The 21,389-nt window shown below is 35.1% G+C and overlaps 1 protein-coding gene and 1 pseudogene across 1 annotated transcript; both read right to left on the reverse strand.

Moving 5' to 3' along the window:
• Positions 1 to 8,094: 8,094 nt before the first annotated feature.
• Positions 8,095 to 8,874, reverse strand: LOC119370558 (SKP1-like protein 1B pseudogene; annotated as a pseudogene).
• Positions 8,875 to 9,186: 312 nt separating this feature from the next.
• LOC105638804 (LEAF RUST 10 DISEASE-RESISTANCE LOCUS RECEPTOR-LIKE PROTEIN KINASE-like 2.7) lies at positions 9,187 to 12,799 on the reverse strand. The gene is made up of 3 exons (XM_037638823.2): positions 11,818 to 12,799; positions 10,581 to 10,637; positions 9,187 to 10,487 (listed from the first exon to the last, which is right to left on the reverse strand). Exons 1-3 carry the CDS (start codon positions 12,626 to 12,628, stop codon positions 9,373 to 9,375), a joined length of 1,983 nt encoding a protein of 660 aa, XP_037494751.2. The 5' UTR covers positions 12,629 to 12,799; the 3' UTR covers positions 9,187 to 9,372.
• Positions 12,800 to 21,389: the final 8,590 nt, after the last annotated feature.

Here is a 21,389-nt window from a genome sequence, read left to right on the forward strand (position 1 = left end):
TAATATCCATTTATAATATTAAGCGAAATATATCAATTGAGAAAGTGAACGTACAGAAATTAGATAATAAATAATTTTTAAAAAATAAAATAAGACTATTTTGGGACAGACGAAAAACTAGTAGTATAGTTATAACCAGACTGTCCATGAGTTAATTTACACGTCTCACAGGTATTATCATCTGCCGTCCATTCCAATCCAAAACCCTGCTCTAAAGCTGTAATCAAATTGTCCTCTGCAGGACTAATCTCTACTGGCGGAACAGCTGACTCTATTGCCGGAACGGTAACGCTATTTTTGCAAGTTTCCAAGAAGCTCCTTATTGAATTGCCAAATTAACTTAGCCTTCTTGTCACATAAAAACCATTGCTATCGCTGTTGTTTAAGGTACAAGTAAACTGACTTGAAAACCCTTCAGGTATAGCGATTGCACTTGAAAGTATAGTACAAGGTTATATTCTGAATATCCAAAGTATAATTGCATTTCAGAGAGTGAGAGACGAAGAGACGGAGAGTTTTTAAGGATTTGTGATAATTTGTAAAGAAAAGGTTCTATTGGAATGGTTGAGTAATGGTGGTCGATGCCAGCTTTGGTAATATGAAAAAAATTGGAATAAACTCAAATTTCCTAACAAAGAATAAGTCAGCTATATAAATCAAAACAAGGAAGATACATCTATAGTTCAGTACCCTATATATGGTCTATTTTGAAGAGTCAAAGTAAACCAACCACACAGAATATGGTAAAATCAGAAATTTAAAAGTACTTCCCTTCTCTTTCAAAAAAAAAAAAAAAAAGTACTTCCCTTAATTTTTTTATAATTTAGAAACCAACAAAGTTAAGAAAATGGGGACCATACCTTTAACCCCCTTTCCACCCAAATTTTAATTAACTCAAATATTAAAATTTTCTTAATTAGATAGGCCTTTTCAAATCTTAATTTCAAGGGACAACTTAACAAATTTGTTAAAAATTAGATTTCTAAATTAACAAAAACTCAAAAAAAAAAAATATAAAAATTAAGAAATGTCAATATTGATAAAAAATAAATCAGTAATCTCCAAACTATCCGTATATAGCTTATATAATTCAACTATGACGATCGCGACCGGCGACAACAACGACGACGACTAGCAATAGCATCAACGGTAAATACAAAGTGTATATACACACATGTATTATGTACGGTATATATGTAAAACCAATTAGCAATCTCATAGGAAAAGTGATTTTTGTGAATTATGCTTGGGTACTTTATTTCAAAATTATAATATTGGTATTAATAGGCCAAATTGTGATATTAGAATTACAAAAAATGAAAATCCAAGTAGAAATTTGATTTGTCCTAAATATAGGAATTTGCAACTAATCTTTTATTTTTAAACTTTATTTACAATCAAAAGAAAGGTCTTTTGAATCTTTCAGATGGCTTATATATTGAAACCCTTGATTTCAATCACTCGATACTTTCAGATAGGGGCGATCATTCATCGGTCTGGTTCAAACCAAGCTGAAGTAAGGCAGACTCAGTAGGCTGATATTTTTTTAATTCAAATTGAACAAAAACTAAATAGTGCATAAAATCAAACTAAACCAATTCAATTCGGTTCAATTTGATTTTGAACTATTTAAAGCATAATTGAGGTTATTTTTATTTAATAACAACCAAACCTGACAAAAAAATTTAGTTCTCCACTAAAAATAAAAATAGAATCAATTTACCAAATCAGCTCAGTAGGATTTTGTAAAATACTGAATCAAATTGAACTGATTCAATTCGATTGTTCAATTTTTCCAAATTTGGCTCAGCCAATTTCCAATTCCAAACATCAAGCAGCTATGAAACGCGGAAAAGAACCACATTTATGACAACAAGAACATGATGACTACTTTCTAAAATTAGCACAAAACATTATTAACATTTAGCTAAATTTGAAATGAGCAGAGCAACTGTTTTTAGAGAGGAGTTAAAAACTTAAAATGCAAGATTTAGCTTAATTTGACTCTTCTTCTAAGATACATACAGATATGACATTTATGTAGAAAATTACACTCAGAAGCAATGATTTAATATGAAACTTGTTGCTCGTTACAAAAGCAAGAGTGAAAAATACACTACCTTCTCAAGTGGATCCATGCACATATTTTATTGGAGCTCTTCGCGTAAGCAATCACCAGACCAAGCCTTTTCTTCTCCTAAATCTATCAACACGGTCAGTGCTCATCCGGGATTTTTCAGGTTTATCTGGCTTCTTAGACTTCTCAAGCCTACTATCTAAACTATTTCTAGAGATTTCAGGAAGGTCAGCACCCAATTCGAAAGTATCTGAACTTCCACTCTCAGATGGTTTGTTCTGATTTTCTGACACAGTTGTCTTTTTAGAGCCATTTGTGGCTGCTTTTGATTTTCCTAGCGATAGCACAAACTTCTTCAGATGTCTGATGAATTCTGGATAAAGCTCAAGATTGCAATGTCCGCCCCCGCTTATCCACAATGGTTCATACTTCTCCTTGCAAAGCTCCGAAAGCTGTTTCCCATGAGAGCAATCAACAACTTCATCTGCTGTTCCCTGAAGAGAACAAATAAATCATATCAATTTCACCTCTAATATCTCTATTCTTCTAAAAAAGATCTCTAATATGAGTAAAAAATAATGCAGTAATTTTATGCGCAAATTCCCATGAACAATATTGTAGGAATGATTGGTTATCTTTATGATTCAAACTTCATTGCAAAGATGGAATGTGCAAGGATATTTGCAGAAAATACAAAATTGCCAACACAAAAATTGGAGCAACAATATAACAAATTAATAATTATGGTGATGACTAACTCGTTAGTGTGAACTTCAGGTAGCAAATCGTTTGATTAGAGACGAGACAAGATCATATCCACAAACACGACGAGACAAGATCATATCACAAACAGCATTGAAACTGACACAACTGTTACACACTGTATTACCTTTCTTCACATATCCGAGCACTGCATGGAATCGGAATGAAGACGCTGCGATAACCATCTTGAGGCAGAGATGGTGCAATTTTATGGCAAATCACTTGGATTTTCTGGAATCGCAGCCGTAGAGGCCTTGATGTGAAATTATAGGAAAACCCTTCCCACATACTTAAAATTAATTTTCATTCAGTCAGTTCCTCCCCCAATTTAGAGGCCTTATTCCCCCATTAAATATGAAAGTATTTAAGTTTCCAAATGATTTCTGAAGATACCCATCTGTACATTATATACAGGAGTGTCCTATTATAACTATATTACTAATTATACATATCAGAAATAACAAATAACAAATTGACAGATTGTCATTATCTCTATCACACCCCCTCAGTCGAAGGGGCAGTGGAGCGAACACTTAGACTGTTTCTGAAATCATCAAACGAAACGCGCGGAAGACCTTTTGTAAAGATGTCTGCAATTTGATAACGAGAAGGAACATGATGAACTCGAACCTCTCCTTTTTGAACTTTTTCATGCACAAAATGAATATCCATCTCTATATGTTTAGTGCGTTGATGCTGAACTGGATTCTCTGACAGATAGATCGCACTAACATTATCACAATATACCATTGTAGCTTTTGATATCGGACAATGTAGTTCCAGCAAAAGATTCCTCAATCAACAAGATTCAGAAACAACATTAGCGACTCCTCTGTATTCATCTTCTGAGCTTGATTTTGAGATTATACGTTGCCGCTTTGAAGACCAAGAAATAAGATTATTCCCAAGAAATATACAGTAAACAGAAGTAGAGCGGCGGGTGTCAGGACAACCACCCCAATCGGCATCCGTGTAAGCCACCAGAGAATGTGCCGATGATTTATATAACTGTAAACCATAATGAATTGTTCCTTTAATGTACCGCAGTATCCGCTTTAAAGCCTTCATGTGCTGTTCAGTTGGAGCATGCATAAAGAGACAGATTTGCTGGACTGCATAACAAATGTCAGGTCTAGTAAAAGTTAAATACTGTAATGCTTTAGCCAGTTGCCTGTATAACTTAGGATTAGAACACGGTTCACCACTTTGAGCACCTAATTTGCCTGTTGTATCCACAGGTGTGAGACTCGATTTACACTCAGTCATGCCGGCACGATCTAACAGTTCAGCAGCATATTTTTGTTGCGTCAAAAACGTACCTGTGTTGTTGCGTTGAACTTTAATGCCGAGAAAATAATTAAGTGGTCCTAAGTCCTTCATTGCAAACTCAGCACTTAATTTAGTAATGATGTCCTTTCTTAAAGCAGCTGATGAAGTTACAAGAACTATATCATCAACGTATAGTAATATGTATGCCATTTCTGCATGTTTATGATAAATGAATAAAGAATGATCACATGTGCTATGAATAAAACCAATTGTTGCCGCAAAATCAGTAAACTTTTGGTACCAAGCGCGAGGGGCTTGCTTCAAGCCATATAAAGACTTCTTTAACAAGCATACATGATCAGGCCGGGAGGAGTCTCGAAATCCCGAAGGCTGATATATATAAACTGTCTCATTGAGATTACCGTGCAAGAATGCATTCTTGACGTCAAGTTGATGAATGGACCAATTCTTCGAAACTGCCAGGCTAAGCACCATTCTGATTGTCGCAGGTTTAACAACCAGACTGAAGGTATCCTCACAATCAATTCCTTCCTGCTGAGACCTGCCATCACCTACAAGACGGGCTTTATGCCTCTCAAATGAACCATCAAAATTCTTTTTATGATGAAAAACCCACATTGATCAAATAATATTGACATTTGCTGGACGAGTAACTAAATCCCAAGTCTTATTCTTAATGAGAGCCTCAAATTCATCAAGCATATCACTTTTCCAATTCGGGTCTTTTAGAGCTGACACAGGATTTGTTGGTATAGGAGAAATAGATGAAGAAGTAGCAACATAAGACTGATATTTTGGGTTAGGCTTAAATATTCCTGATTTACTACGAGTTGTCATATTATGAGAAGGTGCAGGTGGATTTAAGTGAGCTTGGGAATTATTGACAGGTGCATGGTGTTGTGTCATATTATTGGAAGGTGCAGGGAAATGTTGTTGTGAAGTTGGTATAATGGGAGCAGGTGATGACACATGTAAAGGCTCATCATTGGTAGTTGGAGAAATAGATGAATTATGTAGCATGTGTATCTGTAGCGGTGTTAAACTACCATCTAGAAAATCATATTCAGAAGTGTTAGTAGCAGGTAATTTGGAAAAAGGATACTGATTCTCATCAAATTTAACATGTCGACAAATGATGATTTTATTTGAAGACAGATCAAGACACTTATACCCTTTATGATTTGAAGGATATCCTAAAAATACACAAGGTTTAGATCTTGGCTCTAACTTATGAATGGTGGTAGACGGAATTAAAGGAAAACATAAACACCCAAATATTCGTAAATGAGAATATGAAGGATATTTAAGGTAGAGCATTTGAGTGGGTGACCTGTAATTCAATAATTTGCTAGGAAGTATATTAAGAAGATAGGTGGCAGTTGATAAGGCATGATGCCAAAAACGTGCAGGTATAGAAGCATGAAGCAAAATAGTTCGAACCATGTTATTGATGGTTTTAATTTTACGTTCAGCTTTACCATTTTGAGAAGAGGAATAGGGACAAGAAAACCGAAAAACTATGCCATTTTGTATACAATAATCATGAAATTTGACATTGTTATATTCGCCACCATTATCACATTGTAAATGCTTAATTGTCTTACCAAATTGTGTTTGAACATATTTAGAGAAAGAAATAAAGACACTAAGCACTTGAAATTTATGTGATATTGGAAATGTCTACAAGAATTTGGTAAAATCATCAAGAAACAAAACATAATATCGATGACCAGCTGAACTTGGAATAGGTGCTGACCATAAATCACTATGAATAATATCAAATGGCATATTTGTAGTTGAACTAGAAGCATGAAACGGCAGTCTTATAGATTTCCCCAATAGATAAGAATTACAAAATGGAAACTTATCGTTATTACAAGAAATAGAATTATTGTTCCTAAGAGAAACTAGCACATCTTTCCCAGGATGACCTAAACGAGAATGCCATGTTGAAGAAGAAAGACCAGAAAACGCAGACTGAACAGAAGATGGTCCAACGCAATGGAATGCAGAATCAGTAAATGGATATAAATCACCTGTGCTATTGCACCTTAGAAGGTGGCTCCCCGTCAGAAAATCCTTCACAGTAAATCCAAAAGGATCAAATTCAACAGAAACTTTGTTATCAACTGTAAACTTTCGAACATATATAAGATTTTTAATTAATGTGGAGTATGTAAAACATTGTTGAGATGCAAAGGAGGTTTAGTATATGGTAATAATGCATGACCAAGACCATGAATTGGAATAGTGCTACCATTACCAATAATTATTCCATTATTTCGGCTCAAATTAGAATAAGAAGTGAGATTACCAGAATTTGCAGTCATAAGAGAAGTGGCAGCACTGTCCATGAACCAATGTTCCTCAGGCGATTTTGACGACAAAGTATGCATAGCCTGATCAATGTCTGTGGGAGCATAACTGCTAGAGGCAGCAGTATAGAAAGCCTGCAATGGAGCAGAAGACTGTGGCTTTGATGGTGAATGACCAAAAATTCCTTGTTACCGTGTCGGGACAGGAGGCCTATAATTCCATGAAGGATAAGGACATGGAGGTGCAGCCCACTGGTGCAACTGTAATTGCTGATCATAATAAGAAGGCTGCCATACTCCTAGAAACGGATATTGCCATGGATGAGAAAATCCACCAGAATTATTGCCACGTCCTCCAAAATAATTTCCACGGCCACGATGCCTATTATTTCCATGTCGTCCTCGATTATTAGGTCTGGCAGAATAAGAAGACTGATTCTATGATTGTTGACTAGATGATAATGTTTCAACAGGAGGAGATTTTGCCATTATAGCCGTAGGAGGAGATGCTGTTGTAGCATCGACTTTAGCTCGCTCAGCTTTAGTAGTTTCTTCAAGAAAAAGCATAGACCGAACCTGTGCAAAGGTGGGAAAAGGTACCTTATTCTGGACTACTGTGACAAAACTGTCATAAGAATCCGTTAGCCCAGTCAGAAGTTGCATCACCAATCGTTGATCAGAAACCTTGGCACCAACATTGGCCAGCTGATCAGCAAGTACCTTAAGACGCGCGAGTATATGCCTTCGCATCTGGGAAATCGCGCAAACTAGTGTTTGCAAATTCAGTTTCAAGATGAATAGCCCAAGAAGTTTTATTGTCTTGAAATAATTCTGCCAAACTATTCCAGGCATCCAAAGCAGTATCCTGGGGATTAATAATTGTGTTAAGAAGGTCATTAGAGATTGTTCCGTAGATCCATTGATGAACAATACTATCGATTCGATCCCACTATGCTTGTTCAGCAGCAGTTCTGACGGTGGCAAGAGAGTCACCACTCGAAGGACTTATGTGATCATATGTAAGGGTTGCTTTAGCATGAATGGTGAAAAGGGTAGCCCAATTAGAATACTGAGGGTTTTCATAATCTAGAATTATTGGAATATGAGTTTTGATGTTGGTAATTGTTGTGGAAGGATGAATCTTCTCGGCCATTATAAAATAAACAAGGAAGAAGAAGAAATAAGAATGGTGAAGAAAGGACGAAGAAATAAGAAAGGAGAAGTTAGGATTTTTGCTCTGATACCATGAAAGTATTTGAGTTTCCAATTGATTTCTGAAAATACCCATCTATACATTATATACAGGAGTGTCCTATTATAACTATACTACTAATTATACATATCAGAAATAACAAATAACAAATTGACAGATTGTCATTATCTTTATCAAAATATTTAAACAAGTATATACCAATTTGAAGCTCAAACAAATCCAAAAACAAACTTCAAGTCCAAATATCATTCAAAAAAAACTAAATCGAATCCAAACCCTAATCTTCAACTTCTTCATTCGGACAATAAGCTTGTCAAGATATTTTAACGGGATGAAAAATCATGCACTAAAATTGCCGAAATAAAATTACTACTATAATCATAAAATGACACTACCGAAAAAAGGAAAAAGAATGAAACATATTATGAATCGCATAATCATTACGCTTCAAGCGAGTTATTCTATTCCACCTAGATCATTACTACTTAATCATTCAAACCACTAGTTAAAATATGAAACTGACATAAAACTACCAACCTAACTAAACAAGCCATGGAAAGGTCCAAGCAACAAATCGAGCAAACCAATAAAAAAAATAAAATTAATTAATCTTGATCAACACCCTCGTAAGCCCAAGCGTTCTCCTCGCGAAGTCTAGCTTCCTCTTGTGGGGTAAAATCATTCTCAAACCCCAAATAGCGACGAACATATTTGACGCTCTTGTTATTAATATGATCAGCAATGGCCTGACTAAGCAAATCCAACAAATACTTGATGTTTAGATAATTAACCGCCAAAATCAATTCTTTTATGTCTCCAGCTTGTTTCTTCACAAATTCTGCATTATAAGCTTTGAGATCGGTTGGATTAGATTTCAACTTCAAGTAATCCTCGATGTAAGTTATTATCAAAGAAAGCGACGCGGATGACACGTTAGGGAGAGGAATTATGGTAGCTTTAGACGAGGAAGAAGAATTATCAGCAAACTCATCGAAAAAACTTTTCACAGTAATCATCTCCATAGCCACGGCTTCTTCTATCTCGAAAAGCTTATTGTCGAAGGTCTTCAAGGTAATGGTTTGCTTTGATTCCATGTTGATTAATTCTTAGAAACGAATTGAAGTGATTTTTGCGATTTATGCTTGGGCAATTTATTTATACTGGCAACTTTTATTCCTAAAGTCGTTAGGAAATCGGATTAATAGGCGAAATGATAATCGGAGTATTAAAAGAATATAAATCCGAATAGAATTTTGATTTCTACTAAATTCAGAAATTTGCAATTAATTGTTTTTTTTTAAATGTAAATTATTTAACCAATGAAACGTAATTCTAGCTATTCTGCCCTTCACAATGCCTCTTAAACCAATCCCTGAGTTAAATTAATTAAAGGATGTTAAAGTGGGTATTTCTATTTCTTACTCCTTGCTTTAACTCAGTTTGAATTCAACATTGTTGAAATTAAGCTGGAAAGTGGGTATATGGCTATATGCTTTTGTTTTCTGGTGAGATTAAAATTTTGTGTAGCATAAATAGCCTATATACTATTACATGATCAGACCGTATGAACAAAACACGAAATAGATCAAAGTGCAACGAGAAAACCCTTAATTGGTTTGGTTGGTTTTTCACAAACTCTGCTACTTCAACAATTAAATTCTGAAATTTGCAATGCCTACTATGTCCAAATTTCTGTTTACGACAAAATGTTTTCTTCATGCTTCTGGGATCATGTCCGCTGCTGATGACAATGTAGATGAGTACTCTACCTCTACAGTTGGTGTAGTTGCAAAGAACAGAGGCTTTGGTGGAATTTGCAAAGATTGCAAACTACCTTCCAACATCTCTATTACCTTTGTCATTGATGGTCTATCTGATGGATTTGTTTGAATACACCATAACCCTATTATTATCATCCCTCTCACCATCTCTCCTTCATCTCCTTCTATCACATTCTCATTCATACTAGAATTCTCTCCTGCTTCAAGATAGTTGTAAAGCTCATCTGGAAAATACATTTCGCTGCCCTCTGATGCTTTAATATCACTAGTATTTCTTCTTCCAAACATTTCAAGGATCATCATTCCGTAGCTATACACATCAGACTTGTAAGAAGCCCCTCCTAAGCTTCTCATAAACACTTCTGGAGCAATGTACCCTACTGTCCCTCGCGCACTCAACATTGACACTATACTTTCTTTTCTCTTGCATAGTTTTGCAAGACCAAAATCAGAGATTTTTGGACAGAAATCATCATCTAGAAGGACATTTTGAGGTTTTATATCAAAATGCACAATCCTAGTATTACAACCTTGATGCAAGTATTCTAAACCTCTAGCAATGCCAATTGCAATGTCATATAACATTTTCCTTTCTAGCTGATTGCCTAAATCGTATATGAATTTATCTAGAGATCCATTAGGCATGTATTCATATATCAAAGCTCTTTTAGTCCTCTCATAACAAAATCCTAATAGAGTAACAATATTGACATGTGAAGTTCTACTAATACTCGCAACTTCATTAATAAATTCTTCTCCCTCGCCTATAGATTTATTTAAAACTTTTACTGCCACACATCGACCATCCTTTAATTTTCCTCTGTACACACTTCCAAATCCACCTTGACCTAGTTTATCAGCAAATGAGTTGGTAATTTTCTTAATGTCTGAATATGAATACCGTTGTGGCATGAGAGAGTGATAGTTCATGATGAATGCTTCTATGTCTTTTTCTTGTTTTGTGTTCTTCGTTTTGCTCCAAAATCCTCTTCTAATGATGCAATAACAAATACTGAAAATAGCTGCAACTGCCACTGCTGTGCCAAGTCCTGAAATGGCAAAAAGATTCCTCAGATTTTCTACTGTGTAACTAATTTTATTTCGACTTAAACGTGTATGTTCGTAGCAGAACTTAATCGTACCTATTCCAAGTTTCACTGCTATATTTGATTTGTCTCCTGCTATATTTGATTTGTCTCCTGCAGTAATCAGTTGTGTCAGAAATATTAGGCGATGAATGACCATAATGAAATAAAGTTTGGGACGGATTAGTGTCACACGAAAATAATTATTGTCCCTTGGTTCTTACAAAATTAATTAACTCATCGTTCTATCGGTTTCCGAGGTTTGATTCCTTTCATGTGGTCCTTCCACTTAATTTTAATGAGTTTTCCTGTTAAATATCTAATCAAAGACTAAAATGCCCTTTTGATAAGACAAAAATTAAAGTCACCATGCTTTTTCTTCTCCTCTTCGCCCCAAATCGCCATTTATGCAACTATATAAATTCAATAAATTTTAAAAATCATTTAAAAATATAAGGAAGAACTAATTGTATTTTTCAAATTATATAGGCCGTACTGTAATTTTTTTAGTATAATGTTTTAGTATCTCACCTTTAATCTCTATGTTTTTTTTATTGATTTAGCTGAAAAGATTCAAAAATTAATATATTTTAAAAAAGATAGAGACGATTTAGTTGTATTTCATAAACCACATGGATTGTATCATATTTTTCCATTTAAAATACTTTTATCTCATCTCTCTTACTTTTTAAGTCTTATTTAACGGAAGAAGAGTTGATCGGACAGAAGGACCATTTAATGAGATAGATACAAATCTCGGAGACTAGATACCTAATATATAAAAACGTAAGGAAATAATTAATTTTGTAAAACCTCAAGGATGAAATAATTTTCCCTTATATATAAAAGTAAAGCAAGTGCTATCAAAATTTTAATGGATAATGTTAATTTTGATGTTTGTATTTAGTTTTTTTTTTCTATTTTGGTTTTTGAACAGAAAACTGTGACAATTAAGTATTTAATTTTATTTTTTTTTTATTTTGTGTCTCCTGATGACATGGATAATCAGAATGTCTAATGGAACTAATTGAAATACACATATACCCGCGTGTCTCTTTACATTGTCTCACATTTATTTCACATAGGTTGTCCAACGAGACAAGAATAGTGAATTACCATTTAACCCGTATTTATTACCCTAGTCTATCGTCTCTCTTTCTCTTTCTTTCTTGCTCTTTTGGGGTCTCTACAACTTTTTTCTCTCTTCCATTGAAAACCACCGATCTTGGAGGAGACGAAGAAGCAGAGTCGTTATTAAGCAAGGCAAAGCAGGAGAAAGAAAAAGAAGACACACCTGATTCCTGTTGATTTGTTGTTCCACAGCTAAACGGTTGAGCCTGATCAGAGCAATAACAAGCAAATGAACTAGTGGTATAGTTGTAACCACACAGCCCACCAGACAATTTACACGTGGCACAAGTAGAATCATTTGCAGTCCATTGAAGTCCAAAACCCTCCTCTAAAGCTGCAATCAAATTTTCCTCTGTAGGACTAATCTCTATTGGCAGAACAGCTGATTCTGTTGCCGGAACAGTAACGTTATTTTTGCAGGATACCAAGAAGCTGATTATTGCATTGTCATAACCACTTAGCCTTCTTGTCACATAAAAACCATTGCTATCGCTGTCGTTTAAGGTACAAGTAAACTGACTTGAAAACCCTTGAGGTGTAGTAATTGCAGTCGAACGAGCAGGACAATCATAGTACAGAGTTATATTCCGAATGCCCGAAGAATAATTGAAAGAAGCTGAATTCAAAGTGGTGTTGTGAAGGAGATTAGGACAGATTCCTCCTATGTAGTCTGTTCTAGCAACCTTAAGAGTCCGTGACTCGCTATAGATGTCAAGGACTTGGTAAGTTAGATTCGTGATTGTGATCACTGCGGTTTCTTCTGTGCAATCAAGCCAGAAGTCCGGTTGGCCACAGTAATTAGGTCGGGCTGATCCCCAGAAAGGATAGCTAATACCTGTAATGTTTCCACAATCAAATGTTCCGCTGCAGTTCTGGTATCGCTCATCAATTGCAGATACAAATTTTGAAGGGTAGTGAAAGATTATAGTAATGATTAAAGCCAAAGACAGGGTTGTGAAGGAACGGGATTGCATTTTCAGAGAGTGAGAGATGAAGAGACAGAGAGTTTTTAAGGATATGTGATAATTTGTAAAGAAAAGGTTCAATTGGAATGGTTGATTAATGGTGGTCAATGCTAGCTTTGTTAATATGAAAAAAATTAGAAGAAAGTGAATCCCTAACTCAAATTTCCTACCAAAGAATAAATCAGCTATATAAATCAAAACGCGGAAGATGCATCTATAGTTCAGTACATCATATGTGGTCCTTTTGAAGAGTCAAAGTAAACCAACCACACAGAATATGGTAAAATGAGAAATTTAAAAATACTTTCCTTAATTTTTTTATAATTTAGAAACCAACAAAGTTAAGAAAATGGGGACCATACCTTGAACCCCTTTCCACCCAAATTTTAATTAACTCAAAGATTAAGATTTTCTTAATTAGAAAGGCCTTTTCAAATCTTAATTTCAAGGGACAAATGTTAAAAATTAGCTTTCTAAATTAACAAAATGTCAAAAAAATATATATAAATTAAGAACATGTCAATATTGTTAAAAAAAATAAATTAGTAATTCTCAAATTATCCTTATACAGCTTTTATAATTCAAACACGATGATCGCTACCGATGACAACAACAATGATGACCAGCGATAGCATCGACGGTAAATATACACACACATGTAGGTAGTATGTACCGTATATATATGTAAAACCCATTAGTAATCTCATAGGAAAAATGATTTTTGTGATTTACGCTTGGGTATTTTATTTCAATATTATAATATTGGTATTAATAGGCCAAATTACGATATTAGTATTACAAAAAATGAAAATCCAAGTAGAAATTTGATTTGTCCTAAACATAGGAATTTGCAACTAATCTTTTATTTTAAAATTTTCTTTACAATCAAAAGAAAGGTCTTTTGAATCTTTCAGATGGCTCATATATTGAAACCTTTGATTTCAATCACTCGATACTTTCAGATAGAGGCGGCCATTCATCGGTCTGGTTCAAACCAAGCTGAAGCAATGCAGACTCAGTAGGCTGATATTTTTTTTTTTATTTAAATTGAACCAAAACTGAATAGTGTATATGTTGGCTCAAGGGTCAAAATGCTTATCTCGGATTTTGATGATTATTACAAAACAAATAAATTTAAATTATATTATTTGTGCTAATTTTATTTTATGCAGAATTTCTTTGGAAAGAAATTATACAAGGCAAGTCCTACATTGAGAGTGAAGATTTCGAAGATCCTAGTAATCTAGGCATTTAGGAAACTTTGTAGGATAGAGAGAAATGTTACATATGAGCACAAAAATCTTTTTCTCTCTCAAGTATTTTCGGAAATTAGATTTTTTCAAAATAAATTCTTTTATTTTATTTTTTCGAAAATATTTCTTTAAATCGAAAAGATTTATTTTCCTAAAACTAAAGAGATTTTCTTTCTAATGTTTTTGGTAATAAAATCATTCTCCTTTTCGGAAAATTTTTTGAAAGATCTAAAGTACTTAAAATTATTTTTTTTTTACCTAAAAACGAAATATCTTTCGGTTTTAGTAAGAACATCTTTTCCGCAAATAATTCTTTCCAAAATAAATGCTGTCGAAAATCTTTTCTAAAGGAAAGTGAAAATCGGGTTTTATTCTCTTACCAAAAATGGATAAAATAATTTTTGGTAACAAAGATTTTCACATCTTCTAAAATAAGGAAAGAAGATATTCTGATATCTTTCCAAAAGGTGACAGCTCCTTTGTTTCCTATATAAAGGAACATTCATGCCTTAAACATTTTGGTGAAGTAAGAGTAATTGTTTTAAGAGCACTCTCTCTCATTGAACGAATCTTTTTCTCTCAAAACTTACTCTACCCCCATTTTATTTTCATCTCTATACCTTAACGTTTTCATATTTAAAGAAGAAAAGAATTTTTACAGTTACATTTGAAAAATAGCTCTGTGTTCTAATCGACCTTCTAATCTGATAAAACTGTTTTTCCTGTGCTTATATGGGCATTTCTTTCTGTCTATTTAGATTGTGTAATCTATAGTAGACAGGCTCTTTATTTGTTAAACTTTTGTGTGTAATAGCTTAGGTTAGAAGCTATTGAGATAGAGGTTATCAAGCGACCTTCTCCTTGTGTGGGATAGTAATGTCTTGAATTGAGTTTTCTGTACTCTACCAAAAACAGAAAAGGGTTGAGGTTTACTAGAACCTTTGGAAAATCTAGTGGGACAAAAAGGGTAGATCTAGGTGTTGATCTATTTGCCTTGTACTGTTGGTTTGTCTCTTACCCTTGAAAAGAGATAACATAGTTGAGGATCTCAAGATGCGTCTTGGGGAGTGGATGTAGGCAAGTTAGTGCTGAACCACTATAAATGTTTGTGTTGATCTTTTCTAATTTCTGAAGTTTGCTTGATACTGTCTTTATTGCACTTCTGTTTAATTTAGAAACGCTAAAACTGTTAATGTTTCAGATGTTCTAAAACGATAATAAGCTTTATCTTTTCTGAACATTAGAACTCTGGTATTCTAATAAAGTGAATATACAATGTTCTAACTATTGTTCTATTCCCAGTATATTTCACTGATTGGGTTTCTAGTTAATGTTCTAAACTTTATGAGGACGTTCTATTCTTGATAGCTCTTCATCATAAAGTTGTTTTGATATTTGATTAAGGCTCTGTGAAGAAGTTCTAAATTCAATAACTTTTTTTCACACAACCTTATATGATTTTCTAAATACTTTATGAGGAAGTTCTAATTTCTATAACTTTCCTTCATAAAGAAGTTCTGATAGTGTATAAGTCAGTGAGAAGCTGTTCTAATCAATAGCTGCACTTCGCACAGACTTTCTATCTTTTATAATTAGAACATTGTGAGGATATTCTAATCCATATTCTATTCTCACAAAGTTCTGTGTGTTTTTCCGCTGTGCTTAAAATTTTAATTCTTGTTTAGAATTTCTAAAATTTATTTCAGTTTTTAGAAAATCCAATTCACCCCCCTCTTAGGTTGTGCCATATATATTCGGGACCCACAGTATAAAATCAAACTAAACCAATTCAATTCGGTTCAATTTGATTTTTAACTATTTAAAGCATATTTGAGGTTATTTTTATTTAATAAGAACCAAACCAGACAAAAAATTTAGTTCTCCACTAAAAATAAAAATAGAATCAATTTACCAAATCAGCTCAGTAGGATTTTGTAAAATACTGAATCAAACAGAACTGAATCAATTCGATTGTTCAATTTTTCCAAATTTGGCTCAGCCTATTTCCAATTCCAAACATCAAGAAGCTATGAAACGCGGAAAAGAACCACATTTATGACAACAAAAACATGATGACTACTTTCTAAAATTAGCACAAAACATTATTAACATTTAGCTAAATTTGAAATGAGCAGAGTAACTGTTTTTAGAGATGAGTTAAAAACTTAAAATGCAAGATTTAGCTTAATTTGACTCTTCTTCTAAGATACATACAGATATGACATTTATGTAGAAAATTACACTCAGAAGCAATGATTTAATATGAAACTTGTTGCTCGTTACAAAAGCAAGAGTGAAAAATACACTACCTTCTCAAGTGGATCCATGCACATATTTTATTGGAGCTCTTCGTGTAAGCAATCACCAGACCAAGCCTTTTCTTCTCCTAAATCTATCAACACGGTCAGTGCTCATCCGGGATTTTTCAGGTTTATCTGGCTTCTTAGACTTCTCAAGCCTACTATCTAAACTATTTCTAGAGATTTCAGGAAGGTCAGCACCCAATTCGAAAGTATCTGAAGTTCCACTCTCAGATGGTTTGTTCTGATTTTCTAACACAGTTGTCTTTTTAGAGCCATTTGTGGCTGCTTTTGATTTTCCTAGCGATAGCACAAACTTCTTCAGATGTCTGATGAATTCTGGATAAAACTCAAGATTGCAATGTCCGCCCTCGCTTATCCACAATGGTTCATACTTCTCCTTGCAAAGCTCCGAAAGCTGTTTCCCATGTGAGCAATCAACAACTTCATCTGCTGTTCCCTGAAGAGAACAAATGAATCATATCAATTTCAACTCTAATATCTCTATTCTTCTAAAAAAGATCTCTAATATGAGTAAAAAATAATGCAGTAATTTCATGCGCAAATTCCCATGAACAATATTGTAGGAATGATTGGTTATCTCTATGATTCAAACTTCATTGCAAAGATGGAATGTGCAAGGATATTTGCAGAAAATACAAAATTGCCAACACAAAAATTGGAGCAACAATATAACAAATTAATAATTATGGTGATGACTAACTCGTTAGTGTGAACTTCTGGTAGCAAATCGTTTGATTAGAGACGAGACAAGATCATATCCACAAACACGACGAGACAAGATCATATCACAAACACGACGAGACAAGATCATATCACAAACAGCATTGAAACTGACACAACTGTTACACACTGTATTACCTTTCTTCACATATCCGAGCACTGCATGGAATCGGAATGAAGACGCTGCGATAACCATCTTGAGACACAGATGGTTCAATTTTATGTCAAATCACTTGGATTTTCTGGAATCGCAGCCGTAGAGGCCTTGATGTGAAATTATAGGAAAACCCTTCCCACATACTTAAAATTAATTTTCATTCAACTCAGTTCCTCCCCCAATTTAGAGGCCTTCTTCCCCCCATTAAATATTTAAACAAGTATATACCAATTTGAAGCTCAAACAAATCCAAAAACAAACTTCAAGTCCAAATATCATACAAAAAAAACTAAATCGAATCCAAACCCTAATCTTCAACTTCTTCATTCGGACAATAAGTTTGTCAAGATATTTTAACGGAATGAAAAATCATGCACTAAAATTGCCGAAATAAAATTACTACTATAATCATAAAATGACACTACCGAAAAAAAGGAAAAAGAATGAAACATATTATGCATTGCATGATCATTACGCTTCAACCGAGTTATTCTATTCCACCTATATCATTACTACTTAATCATTCAAACCACTAATTAAAATATGAAACTGACGTAAAACTTCCTACCTAACTAAACAAGCTATGGAAAGATCCAAGCAACAAATTGAACAAACCAATAAAAAAAATAAAATTAATTAATCTTGATCAACACCCTCGTAAGCCCAAGCGTTCTCCTCACGAGGTTTAGCTTCCTCTTGTGGCGTAAAATCATTCTCAATCCCAAAATAGCGACGAACATATTCGACGCTTTTGTTATTAATATGATCAGCAATGGCCTGACTAAGCAAATCCAACAAATATTTGATGTTTAGATAATTAGCCGCCAAAATCAATTCTTTTATGTCCTCAGCTTGTTTCTTCACAAATTCTGCATTATAAGCTTTGAGATCGGTTGGATTAGATTTCAACTTCAAGTAATCCTCGATGTAAGTTATTATCAAAGAGAGCGACGCGGATGACACGTTAGGGATGTTGGAAATACAGCAAGTGGAAGACCTACTTAAGATAAAACAAAATAGAACTCTTACTGCTGCACTTAAATTCTGCAGATAGAATACACACTTTTTAGAGGAAAAATTTGATTCTATTTTTATTAGACAAGATGGAAAAAACCTCTAATCTACTCTCCTCTTTATAGTCTGTAGAGGGAGTTTGTTACAGCAAAATCGGCTACTATTATGCTAAAGAATAGCTACAAAGTGGACTGCTTCTATTCCACGTTTTATTAGCCACTACTCCTACTTTCTAGCAAAAAACTCAGTCAAACAAATAACAAAATAACAGCAGCAATTTAAATTTAGTCAGCAAGTTTATAACAGTAACAATCACCCCCTTAAACTTGCTTGACTGCAATCTTGTCCCTTAGCTCCAGAAATCTTTGTCTGCCTAGCGGTTTAGTTAGAATATCCGCCAGCTACACTTCTGTTCTGGTGTAATGCAGCTTGACATCTCCATTTTTTACACAGTCACGAATAAAGTGGAACCTTGTATCGATATGTTTACTTCTTTCGTGATGAACTGGATTGTTGGCTAAAGAGATTGCTGATTTATTGTCTATCCTTAGAATAGGCTTAACTTGATTATTGCCTCTCAAACTTGCAATTATCTTTGTAAGCCATATTCCTTGACGGGTACCTCCTGTTGCTGCAATGTACTCTGCTTCGCATGAAGAAAGAGCAACAATTCTTTGTTTTTGTGAAACCCAAGTAATTGGACTTTCACCAAGGAAAAACATAATTCCAGTTGTGCTCTTCCTATCATCCGTATCACCTGCAAGATCACTGTCACTATACCCAATCAACGCCTCACACTCCTGATTCTTCTTATACACGATTCCGAGATCAAGTGTTCCTTTCACATATCAAAGGATTTGCTTAACAGCATTCATATGTGATGTTGTTGGAGTTTCCATATATCGGCTAACCACCCCAACAGAATAAGCAAGATCAGGACGGGTATTTACCAGATATCGAAGACTCCCGATAATGCTTCTGTATGCAGTAGCGTCAACTGGTGGTTCCTCGTCATGCTTACTCAGTTTGCACCTCAGATCCATGGGTATATGACAGCTATTGCAATCCGACATCCTTGCTTTCTCAAGAATCTTGCTGGCATAACTCGATTGACATAAAGTTATAGATTCTGAGTTTTGTTTCACCTCGATTCCCAAGTAGTAACTTAGGAGTCCCAAGTCACTCATCTCGAACACCTTCTTCATTTCATGCTTGAATTTATCAATCAAAGTTGCACTTATCCTGTGAGGATAAGATCATCTATGTATACTCCCACCACAGTAACATCATTGTCTGTTTCCTTCATGTAAACCGCGTGCTCGAATGGGCATTTTCTGAAATTTAGTGATATGAGACTCCGGTCCAGCTTGGCATTCCATGCTCTTGGGGCCTGCTTTAGGCCATACAAGGCCTTATGCAGTCTAAGCACCTTCTGCGGATGATTATTGTCAATAAATCCTTCAGGCTGCAGCACGTACACCTCCTCTTCGAGTTCACCATTTAGAAATGGTGTTTTGACGTCCATATGGTGAACTTTCCATTGCCTTTGTGCTGCATATGCAAGAATTGTTCTTACCGTCTCAATCCTCGCAACTGGAGCAAACACCTCTTTGTAATCGACTCCATATTTCTACACATAGCCCTTTGCTACAAGTAGGGCTTTATGCTTGATTATCTTCCCATTTGGATCTTTCTTCAGCTTGAAAATCCACTTGAGCCCTACAGCTTTATGATCCTTGGGCAAATCTGCAAGCTCCCAAGTTCTGTTCTTCTGAATTGATTCAATCTCCATCTCCATTGCTTGTCGCCAATTTTCATTGCGGTTTGCTTCCTCGAACTGTGTTGGTTCCTCCATAGACAAGAAGCACATGCCTATCTCTGTGTCAACTTCTCTGGTTTCATTATAGATTTCCTGCAATGACCTGTACTTTTGTTGCGGAGTAGAGTTGTTAGAATCTGAGTCTGATGTACTGATAGGAGAGGTTTGTACCAAGGATAGAGGCGACACTTCCCCCTCCTCCAATACCATTGTAGTACCCCCTGTATCTCTTAATTGTACAGCAAAGGTACCGACACTCTCCAGCTCCTCTTCTTTCTTTTCAGACTGCCATGACCATCTCTTTTCTTCTTCGAAAATGACATCTCTACTTATTATTAGCTTCTTTTTGATTGGATCATAGATTCGGTAAGCTTTTGATCCTTCCTCGTATACAAGCATGACTCCTTTTACGCTCCTGTCTTCAAGTTTGGTGAGATGAGGTGATGTTGTCTTGATGTGAGTAAGACAACCAAATACACGAAAATGGTGTATATTTGGGATCTTCCCACACCAAGCTTGATATGGTGTCATCCCCTCTACACTCTTCGTCGAATACCTGTTCAACACTTAAACTGAAGTATTAATAGCCTCACCCCATAAATTTGCAGGTATCGATTTGCTTTTCATTATGCTCCTCGTCATTTCAAGAACAGTTTGATTCCTTCTCTCCACGAAGCCATTCTGTTGTGGGGAAAATGGTGCCGTGAGATGTCTGTCCACACCTTTTTCTTCGCAATATTTCTTGAATTCAGATGAATTAAATTCACCCCCACGATCTGTTCTGAAACACTTTAATCTTTTTCCACTTTCAGATTCTGCCAGCTTCTTGAATCTTTTGAAAGCTTCGAATGCTTCACCTTTCCACTTTAATAGCAAAATCCACATATAGCGTGAGTAATCATCAATAAGAGCATAAAATATTTGTTACCTCCTGGTGTTATTGGTGAAATCGGACCGCAGAGATCTCCATGTATCAACGCAAGCTGTTCCTCTGCTCTAAACATTGCAGTATGTGGGAATGGCAATCTGTGTTGTTTTCCCACTACACAACCATCACACACCTGATTAGTTTGTGTAATCTCTGGCAGTCCCTCCACCATTCTCTGTTTTGACATCCTCATCAATGCTTGGAAATTCAGATGACCGCATCTCACGTGCCATAGCCAATTCTGATCTGATATGCGAGTCTTCAAACACACTCTCTCGGCAACCTGGAGCTTTGCAATAAACAATCTGTTAGGTTGTCTGTTCACCTTGATTGTGAGCCGATTTGAGTCATCATAAACCCTCAAGATTCCTCCTTCAATAATCACACGTCTGCCATTTTCATCGATTTGTCCTAGGCTGATGATATTGCTTTTCAATTTTGGTATATAATATACATTTGTTAGTGTCAAGTGTTCTCCATTTTTGCATTGGAACAACACTGAACCTAACCCATGTATGTTGATTATAGACCCATCACCAAATTTTACTTTACCAG

Source organism: Jatropha curcas, chromosome 4, assembly GCF_041381405.1.
Source record: "Jatropha curcas cultivar XTBG-Jc1 chromosome 4, XTBG_Jcur_1.0, whole genome shotgun sequence".
Lineage (NCBI taxonomy): Eukaryota > Viridiplantae > Streptophyta > Magnoliopsida > Malpighiales > Euphorbiaceae > Jatropha > Jatropha curcas.

Coding starts and splice junctions, on each gene's coding strand:
- LOC105638804 (XM_037638823.2), bottom strand. CDS start 12,628: ATGCAATCCCGTTCCTTCACAACCCTGTCTTTGGCTTTAATCATTACT. Junction 10,638..11,817: donor AACAAATCAACAGGAATCAG/GTGTGTCTTCTT, acceptor TGATTACTGCAG/GAGACAAATCAAATATAGCA. Junction 10,488..10,580: donor AGCAGTGAAACTTGGAATAG/GTACGATTAAGT, acceptor TTGCCATTTCAG/GACTTGGCACAGCAGTGGCA.